Source organism: Marmota monax, unplaced genomic scaffold (genome assembly GCF_021218885.2).
Source record: "Marmota monax isolate L192 unplaced genomic scaffold, Marmota_monax_Labrador192_F-V1.1 WCK01_AAM20220418_F8-fsc00064, whole genome shotgun sequence".
In the NCBI taxonomy this organism is placed as follows: domain Eukaryota; kingdom Metazoa; phylum Chordata; class Mammalia; order Rodentia; family Sciuridae; genus Marmota; species Marmota monax.
Genome location: NW_026694542.1, coordinates 9,840,166 through 9,849,988, shown reverse-complemented (window position 1 = coordinate 9,849,988; position 9,823 = coordinate 9,840,166). Strand labels below are relative to the sequence as shown.

The window sequence follows — 9,823 nt, the reverse complement described above, 5'->3', positions numbered from 1 at the left end:
CCAGCAGTCCTAGGTGTTTGTGTGTCCCATAAGACATCTTTGGAGAGTTGGGGAGAGGGTCAAATGAGCTCATAGCTATGAGATGACCAGAAATGTGAAGGATTCGTCATTAAAAACTGAGCCTCACAAGAAATACTGAATCGGATTTAAGCCCCTCCAGGGGGACACCCAGGGGACCCTCTGAAGGAGCGCTTCTAAGGGAATGGGAAAATGAGTGCTTTGTCCTGCTGACACCTTTGGAACTGTTCCAATCCCTGGGGGCTGATTCACGGACTTGTCCCACTCAGTCCTGTCTATTGACTTCTTGGCATCTAGTGTAAGGGTGGAAAAATCTCCATGTCATACATTTTCCATTGTCATCTGGGAGAGAATGCCCAGGTCCTCATTATTGATAAAGTACCTATTTTAACTCTTAGATGCATTCCTGATCCCAGCTCTTTGCCACCAACCATATGGTTATGAGACTTGGTGTGCCTGGCTGGTCCCTGCTTCTACCCATGGGGCTAGGAGATGTCTGTGTAGGAGGCAAGGTGATTGGCTATCCTTCTCTGAGCCTCAATTCCTTTACTGTGATATGGGAATGAAAGTTGTCACTTCTATAGGGTTGGTGAAAGAGCTAAATTAGACATCACAGGTAAAGCACCTGCAGATTCTCTTCTCCTTAGGTGGGCAAAAATTGGGAACAGGAAGAAATTGTGTCCCTGGGGGTTAGAAATCTGAGTTGGGGGAGGCAAAAGGCAGAGGAGTCCTGTGCAGCAGCTAAATGGGGAGCCTGAATGGAACAGCATTATGTGCCCACACTCTGAGCTCTAGGAGGCTTGGGAGGTAGTGTCTTGCCGCTGAGAGGAAGCTACTCTACCAGTCTGACCCTCCTCTGCACAGGGCCTGCTGCCTCCCGTGCCCATCCTGGGCAGACAGCCAGGGAGGGAGCTGGACAGGTGCCCACGGCACTCTCAGAGGCCAAAAGATGGGCACCATCCAGTTGGCAGAGGGAGAGGCAGCTGGCCCAGGAGGGGAGAAGTCAGGGTGCCCAACTGCTGGGGTCGTGTGCCCAGACCATGTGTCAGTGTCACAGCTCTTGGCTGCCCTCCTGAATTGTCTGGCAGGAGTTGGGAAAGGCCCCCTCCTCCTCCAGCCCTAGCCCTGCCACCTGGGTTACTGCAACTGGACATTGATCTCTGAGGGGTATTTGGGACCTTGCCCCTAGCCGGGCATGTGGTTTGCTCAGAGGTAGGCCTGGGGGCGGGCAGGAAAGTGGGAGAGCCCAGATTAAGGCTGTGACTGGGTAGACCAGGAAGTGGGGAAACCGGTTTGTCATTCGGGCTACTTGAGGTGGGGTCTTCTCTCCTGGGTTCTCTGCCTGCCTGCCAGTTGGCCTGGTGTCCTACAGCGAAGAGATGCAGCGTGTCCCTTTCTTTATCATCTGAGCTGGCTTAAGGAATGCCAGGAATAAATAAAAGGGGCAGGGGTCTCAGCCCATTTTCCCTTTCCCAAGAGAGGCTTAGGAGAGAAGGGTTTAACCCGAGAATCGGATGCAGTGAGAGAGGAGCAATCAGAGCACGAGGAAGGGTCAGTACGGGTTTGGTTCGGAGCTGAAGTTCGCTGAGCCAACAGGTAAGCCAACTACAGTGGGTCAGGGCCGGATGGGGCGGAGCAGGCTGTCTGCAGGTTGCATTGGAGGTGGCAATGGCGCCTCTAAGCGAGGCGTGAGAAGGTGGAGTAGTTGTAGCGTCCTTCTCTAGGGTCCCATGTAGAGGAGAAATAATAGATTCCCCTTACTCTCAGCACGCACCGCTGCAGTTCCCGCACGCACCTGCAGGAGGGGCCGCAACCTTTAGTGGGGGGGGGGGGGGGCTAGGAGGCAGTCCAGCAGGGGGCGCCAGGGAGCCAGGTCCCTCTGGAGGAGCACTGTCTAAGGCTAGGGGGAAGGGCCAAGGGGTGGAGGGGGGCGCCTTGGAGCCAGAGCGGGGTCCCCACTTTTCCTGCATAGGGCGGCTGCCGCGTTCTGAGGTCACCTTGGCTGAAGAGTGGCCCCCAGTCTCGTTGCCTCTCCTCGCCTTCCTGCCCCGCCCCGCCCCGACCCAAGTGCTTTTCTATCCCAGGAGTCTCGTACCCCTGAAAAGTCCCCCTTCCCCAGGTGCCTCCTCCAAGGCCAGTCCCCGGTCAATGTATTTGTCCCTGTCGTGTCGCGAGGACTGCTTAGGTTGGGGGAAGCAGGTGGAGTGGAGAGGGGAGCAGGAGCGCGCCCCGTACCCTACTCCGGTCGCGCGCTGCGGGATCCCGCGGTGCTGCTGGAGGGCGCGAGAAAGCGCAATGCCCCCTCCCCTCCCCCGTTCCCCTCCGCCCCCGGCGGCCCTTTGTACCATCCGGCCACACGCGCGTGCCCGCGCCGCGCGCGCTCCCGTCCGCAGTGACACACCCGCGCCGGCCGCACGCGCGCGATCTCACACACACACACACACACACACACACTCGCTCTCGCACACTCGGTGACACGCCCGCGCGCGCGCGCACCCACACGCCCGGCCGCCGGCGCCCTCCCAGCTGGTCCACCCCGGCGGGGCCCGCGCCCCCGGCCCGCCCGCCTGGCACCGCGCCCCGGGGCTGGGGCCGAGCGAGGAGCCCGTGAGGCGGCGAGAGGGCGAGCGCCAGGCAGGCCGGCCCGGGGCCCCCGCCCCCCGCGCCCCCGCCCGATGGGGAACGCTCCGTCCCAAGGCATGTCCCTGTCTCTCTCCTCCCTAATGTGCCTCCATGCTTAAGTGGAAGGTATTTCTGTTTTCTTTGTGTGTTTTCCCCTCGGCCGGGGGCGGGGGCGGCGGCCAGGCCCGGGAGGCGGCGGCCCGCGGGGCGAGGGATGCTCGGGACGCAGGTGTGTGCTGGGGGGCTGGGGACCGCCGCACGCCGGCCTTGGGAGAAGGACCCGGGCGCGAGAGTGCTGGGACCAGAGATGGGGTTAAGGATTGGGAAGACTGGAGACGGGGCGGGAGGGCCTCTCGGTACCCGGGGGAGGGGGCCTGAGGGGGTTGAAATGTAAAGGACTATGTGTGGAGGGGGAGGGGTGGGAGAAGAAGAAGGGGGATGGATGGCGAGGAGAGTGGGGGGAGGGGAGTGGTCCATCGGAGGTGGAGGCAGAGGAGGCTACAGGGGGAGGGGATGGGGATGGAGAAGTGAGGAGCATCAAAGGCCTTCCCCTGCCCCAGCTCCCAGAATGGGGTACAGGCTGGGGCTGGTGGTAATGGGCCCTTCACGTCAGCCCCCCAGGGAAGAAAGGGGCTAAGTGCGTTCTGGGGTTGGCTGTGTTGCCAGGATACAAGCCCGGATTCCACCCCTACCCCCCTGCACCTCGAGGCTCTAGCCCTGGAGACCTCTGAGCCTCAGCAGCAGTTGCAGAAACTGGGGACCTGCTCCCTGCTCGACTGGCGGGTTGGGAGGGCCCACAAGAGGGAGGGGCTGGGGGAGGGGCTATTTGATCTTAAGCCCTCCCCCTGCAGAGGCCAGAGGGCAGGGGAGGGCGCCCCCAGCTGGGGAGGGCATCCAGGGTGAATGAAGAGATAGGGACTGGGGTGGGCCCAGGAACAGAGGGCGGGGCTGGGGCTAAAACGCGCAGTGGCCCCCCCTTCCCTCCCACGCACCCCCCTGCTACGTCAGAAGCTCCCGGGCCAGCTCCTAGTCCTGTCGGTGGGGGCAGCAGGATGCTGGTGGCAGCAGAGGGGGCCGGCCGGGTGCCTCCGCAGCTAGGCTGGCAGGGCCCGGCGGGGCGTGTGCGGCTGCTGGTACGCGCCCCCAGCCCCACGCCTCCCCATGCAGCCCTGGCAGTGCCTCCGGCGCTTTGCCCTGGCCTGGTGGGAGAGGACCGCGGAGGGCAGTGCCCGCGCTCCCAGGGAGGAGGCTGGACCAAGGGACGCTGGGGGCCGAGGGGAGCCAGGTGAGCCGGATTAGGGCTGTGGGCAAGGAGGGGGTCCTGGACCGTCTTTTCCAGCCTCTCTCCTCAAATTCTGCAGGACCAGGAGGTCCTGCAGCCCCCAACTTTGAGGGAAGTGAGGTCCTCGAGCTGGAGATTTCTGTCTGAAGCTCTTCAAAGGAGCTATAGGAGCTTCTGTCTGTTTTGGGGGGAAAAGGAAACAGATGAGGGTGGGGAGTGAAGGAAGCTGACCCGACTTGAGATTTGTGGGTCTGAATGTTCCTTTGGGTGGGGGTTGAGCACTCTAGGGGGGTTAGAATACCTTCTGGACTCTGGGAATCTTGGTGTGGGTGACCTTGAACCAACTGCTTTGCTGTCTAACTCTGTGCCTCAGTTTCTCTCATTCCCTTTGCTCCCCGTCTGGCTGGTCTTAAAAAATTGATGATGCATTTGACAGAGACTGTCACTGTGAAATGTAAGGCTCTGTCATCACAGGTGGCAGGGGGGCTGGCTGTGTTTTCTGGTGAGGTTGTGCATGTGTGTGTATGTGGGGTCAGTTATGATGTACGTGTTTAGGGTTTGGCTGGCTATGGTTGATGTTGGGGCCACTCTGGGCAAGCATCACAGGAAGGAGAGTTTCAGGCAAGTAAGAGTTGCTGGGGCAGAGACCTAGCTAGTGGCCTGGTGTAGAAGCAAGGAATGGGGGTGAGGACTCTGGGATAAGGGGAGGGGGCTCCAAGAATAATATCCCCCCAGCTCCCCACCCAGACTGCCTGGCACCCAGGCACCATTGGCAGCAAGTGCAAAGGCTTTGCCCTGGCTTCCTGCCACCCTGCCTAGGGACAAGAGGGTCTTTGTCCAGTGCACCCCCCAAGTCTTGCTCCTTCCGCCTTTTCTGCCGTGGCTGATTCTCTGCGATGACCCTCAGGGCTCCAATGGAGATGCTGTGGGTCCCCCTTCTGGTTCCTGCTATCTGTGCTCTGGAGATCTTTCTGAAAGAAGCAACTGTGGTGTCAGGCAGGGAAAGGAAAGGGGAGGGGTCCCTAGAATACGCCTTTTGGAGGCTTACCCCAATCCCAGAGGTTCACCCCAGCGCTCTACTTGCCTTCTTGCCTAATGCAGGGGCCTGGGGTCTTCATGGCCTGATTTCTGCAGAGCTTCAGGCTTCTCAAAGATGTCTAAGGTATTTTTCAGGATGCAGAGCCTCTCTGGTGTTCTCTCTTCTCTCTTTCCCTGGCCAGGGACCCACCCTGGAAAGAGGGTTTAATTAGAACCATTGATTCCTTCTTTGGCTGCGGGCATTGATCTCAATGGTGTGGTCAGAGATGGGGGCGGGGGTGGCACCACTGCTGTCTACCCAGTGCCAACCTTGCTATTCTCTGCCAAAACCCCTGCCAGCGCTGGAAGCGCTGAGGGGGAAGGGGCTGGGTTCTTTGATGTACCTGGTCTGCGTAGCGCCCCCACTTCACCCCACCTGGATTAGAAAGAAGGAAGACAGGGTTGAAGATCTGAATTGCTGGAACTGTGTTTAGGGTTAGAGAAAAGAAAGGTCATAGTGTCTTTCCTTCTGAATAGTGGGCCTGGGGCACAGGCAGAGGCAGCTGTGTTGGGAGGGAGTCTTTCCAAGAGGGGTCGGGGCAGTAGAGGAAGCCTGTGGGTGCTGGGCAAGTACCAGGAGAAGGCTCCAGGGCTTGCCATAAAAGCTTCTCTTTCGAGGAATCCTAAGCACTTATCTCCTCCAAGCCCTGGCAAGGAGATCTGTTTTCTTCCTTTATTTGTGTCCGAAAGGCCCAGAGAGGGACAGAAACTGCCTTAGATGCCCAGCTGGCCCGGGTCTGGCCGCTGAGCCTGGCTTTCTGACCTGGGCACAAGGTGCAGAGCGTGAGGCTGCTGGCAGCCTATGATCTGGTTCCTAGCACTGGTGGGGGGTGGGGACAGGTTGCGCCCCCCAAACCCCAGCAGCCTGCCGTGGGTGGGCTGATGCAGGTGCCGGCTTCAATGAGGCACTCAGACGCTCTTTGAAGAATCCCTAGTTGGCTTCCCAGGGCCCATTCGAGCAAAGATAATAAAAATCTGGCCGTCAGCGGGTTTGAGGGCTGCACTCACTTGCTTCCCCTTCTTTCATTCCAGGCTCTGAAAAGAGGAGATGAAGGCTTTGGATTTGGCTGCGAAGGCCCCCGGGGAGGGAAGGAGGGAGGGAGGTGGAGAGGAGGGAGGACTGATTTCCTGGCAGCCAAGGGAGTAGCTGGGGAGGTGGGCAGAGGGGCAGGGGCCTGGTCCCCAAATTCTGCCAGATAGCCTAGGCGCTCTCTGCCAGGGCTCCTGGTCCCCATACCTGGGCTCTAGCATTGTCCTTCAGGTCCCTGGGCACCCTTCTCTGATCTGCTGCCCCCCCCCTCTCTGCCCCACCCCCATCTTTCCCCACCCCTCCGCTCTCCTCCCTGCCACCCAGACTCCCCATGTTCTGCCTGGTCTCCCCTCCCTGCCCCTCGGTTTCTCCTGCTCTGTCCTTCATGCGCTCCCTTTCTCCCAGTTCTCAAGTCCCCCCTTCCTCCCTCTGGCTGCTCCCTCTCCCTCTACCTGTCTTCCCTCCCTCTCCCTCCTGCTTTCTAGGACTGTCTGGAAGGTTGTGAAGCCAAGGGGGTGGTGTGCAAAGCAGCCACAGCGCAGCCTCCGAAGGGATGGCCTAGCTGGTCTGTCAGGTGCTATTGTTATCAGTGTCCAGGCAGAAGAGGGCCCGCTGTGCACTTAGGGATGAGAGTGTGTGTGTGTGTGTGTGTGTACACGCAGCAAGGGCACATCCCCTCCCCTCAGCACAGCGGGCACCTTGCCCTGACATTGGGCTCTTCCTCCCCTGCCTCAGATACTTCAGTCACCCTGAGGCTTCCCTCTCCAGAGCCCCAGCCCCTGGTTTCTGACCCTCTGGTCCCCCAGGGATCCTGCTGTCCTTGTACACTGTTCCCCACACACCCACCAGTCTGCCTCCAGGCTCAGAGGTGGGGAGGAGGGGCCCAAGAGGCCTCTCCACTCAGTCCCCCATAGGGGTCTCCGCTAAGCCTGCCTGAGTCCTCTCCAGGCCCTGGGTCCCCTTCGACCTATTGGCCAATCCCGGAAAGAGCCCTAGACTAGATCGAAAAATCTAATTCTGATCCGTCCTTGGTACCCAAGTGTCTGTGTGACCTTGAGCAAGTCCCTTCCCGCTGGGGACTCTTTCCTCACCTGTGAAATGAGGGGGCGTGGGCTGGATGATCTCCAAGGTCTCTTCTGACATTCCAGGAGATGTTGTGTCTCTCTTCTGGGTTATTTGCATATGCTTTGCATATATTAATAGTGCCTGCTTGAAGAAAGAGGGCACCACCCACACCGGCCTAGAGTCCCACCCACCATTCTGACTCCCCTTGCCCATTGGTCCAGGCTTCTTCGGCTCCAGTTTCCTAGAGGGTGGAAGCTGAGGCTGAGCATTCCCTGGGGAGGGGGGCCCCTGGCCCCTGCATCCCAGCTTTGCTAGAGCTAAGGCCAAGGTATGGCTTTGGTGGAGGGAATCCCTGTCCTGCCCTAAAAAGTCCAAACAGGGAAGCATGGTCATATGCCTTTGGCTTTCCAGATGCCAGAAGCTTCCGTAGGTGCAAGAACTCCCACTCTGCTCCATCTGCCATCCACAGTCCCTGATGAGACTGACCAGGTTGTGCCTCTGCCCAGGTCCCTGGGCTCCAGGAATGTGGGCTGAACATGGGCCTTAGAGATGGTCATTAAGAAAGATTAGGTTAGGGCTGTAGCTCAGTGGTAGAGCGCTTGCCTTGCAGGTGTGAGACCCTGGGTTCCATCTTCAGCACCACATAAAAATAAATAAATAAAATGAAGGTATTGTGTTCATCTACAACTAAAAAAAAAATTCAGACAAAGAAAAATAAGAAAGAAAGAAAGACTAGGCCATTCACAGCCTCTCTGGGCCCTTCCTAGTTACCGTACCAAAGGCAGGTTCCAGGCCCTTCTGAGGGCTGCAGGCATCAACCAGGGCGGGACAGCCTGCTAGCTCCAGGTTGGCTCCCACGTGTCAGCCCAGCCTGATCTTGTGGGGATTTTCCCCAGGGCTTCCTCTGCGGCTACCTGGTTTGTGCTCAATATCTGGCATTGGGCAGTGCCCTGGATCCCAGCCTTCAATCCTGGCCTTGGTCCCTTTCACCCACATATCACCTGTCACATGGGACAAGGCTGGAGTAAAGGTTAGCAGCCTGGAAAAGATAATGTGGAGCCACCCGAATAATGATGAGACTCTCTGAAGACAGGAACAAAATGCCCTCCACCACCAAAGAGGACAACCAGTGGAAATGCAGCAAGAAAGATCAAAGTTAGTCTTAGGAAAGGACTGTCCCAGGAGACAAATTAGTTTCATAGAATTTTGTGAAGGGTAAATGAAATAACATAAAAACACCCATTGCAGTGCCTGACGTAATAAATACTCAATAAATGATGTGTTCATGAACCCAGAGAAACCCCCTCGTTAAGTCTGAGTCTTCGGGTGTGACAGAGGCTGAGGAGGTGGAGGAATAATTCCTAGAAGATCTGTTTCTCCCCTACTTGGACTGCTGCTCCCCCTACCCCCCTTCAGGCCCCACACATGCACTAGGCTCACGGCCAGCCCCCTGGGACACCCTGCCCTCATCCTCTCTGCTGGGAGTGGGCAAACAGAAGGGTTTGGAGGCTGGAAATCTGCTCTTCTCTCCCTCCCCCTGTCTCTGCACAGGACAGCTTGAGAGGAAATAGGCCTTTGCTGCAGCAGGAAGAATCGGGGTTAGATAGGAAGAAAAACTTCCTGTCTAGTTTCCATAAAGGGAGACCCCTTTCAGGTGGGGACCTCAGTGGTATTTTCATTTCACTGGTAGATCTATGCGCTCAGGTAGGCTGGTGTTGTGTCTAGGGCCAGAAGACTGATTAGCATGACTTTCCAGATAACCTTTGGCCATCCAGAGGGGTGTTACTATTGTGACTGGCAGAATATAGGGGCCTTGATGGAGAGGGGTCCTGAGTTGCTGGAGAAGAGGATGCAGAGGTGAAGAACTAGCTAGCATTGGCCCGGTGTCTGAGCTGCCTGTCTACCCTGCTGCTGGGTGACACTGGTGACTTCATTGCCCACCTCTGGTCTCCAGTGTCCTTGGTATAAGTAGAAAGGGTAGACCAGAAGGACTTGAAGCTCCTTCCAGTCGTCACAGAGTCTATCCACCTCCTCTCTCCTGAGATAATACATGACTTGCCACACGAAGTGTGGGAAGAACCTTTCCCCAGCTTTAGCTAAGCCAGGAGAAATGGAGATTTGGGCCAAGAGAATATGGGGGAGCCTGTGTGCGCATGCGCACAACTTGGGTCTTATAACAGCCCCTTCTGTTCTGAAGACTCACCTTGCCTAATCTGTCCTTCAGTCTAGTGGATGGGTAAGGGAGTGGCAAGAGGGTTCAACTCTCCCCTGAAGCATAACCCCACAGTCTTCCTCCTCCTATATGAACTGGCTTTGCCCACTCCATTCCATCTAGAGTCTATAATCCAGTCCACATTTTCCTTCTCTAGGTTGGTCCAGCTGGTGGCTCAGCTCCCCAACAACCTAACCCAGGTTCTCCGTACAGTCAGACAGCCGGCTTGGTTGCCTGCATGTCCCGGCATGGAGTTTCTTAAAACTGGAAAGGAGTTGGATTTTTTCCCCATGTTGCTACTCTCACCTCTGCAAACATCCTCATCTCTGTACACTGGCTTCTTTCCATCCCAGCCACATAGCATGATGAAATCCCAGACCCAGGAACATAGCAGGGACCTCAGACTCCATCTACCAAGAGGCCTCTGGCCCAGAGACCCCTTAGAAAGGCCCCAGCTAGAGGTGTTTGTGCTGAGGGTGGGGACAGGGGCCAGGGAGACAGGGACTTGCCCTGTGCC

At 57.7% G+C, this 9,823-nt stretch overlaps 1 protein-coding gene across 14 annotated transcripts in view; it reads left to right on the top strand.

The window, feature by feature from the left end:
- Positions 1–1,226: 1,226 nt before the first annotated feature.
- Positions 1,227–9,823, top strand: part of Srcin1 (SRC kinase signaling inhibitor 1) — a 66,057-nt gene continuing 57,460 nt past the window's right edge. For 4 of the 14 annotated variants that reach the window (XM_058571564.1, XM_058571561.1, XM_058571565.1 and 1 more), the window contains exon 1: positions 3,697–3,925. In XM_058571564.1, coding sequence (XP_058427547.1) covers positions 3,802–3,925 — 124 coding nt within the window. In that variant the 5' untranslated portion in view covers positions 3,697–3,801. Of the gene's footprint in view, positions 1,615–3,696; positions 3,926–9,823 lie in introns of those variants that run through there. The other 10 variants (XM_058571574.1, XM_046420423.2, XM_058571571.1 and 7 more) reach the window with 4 other exon arrangements.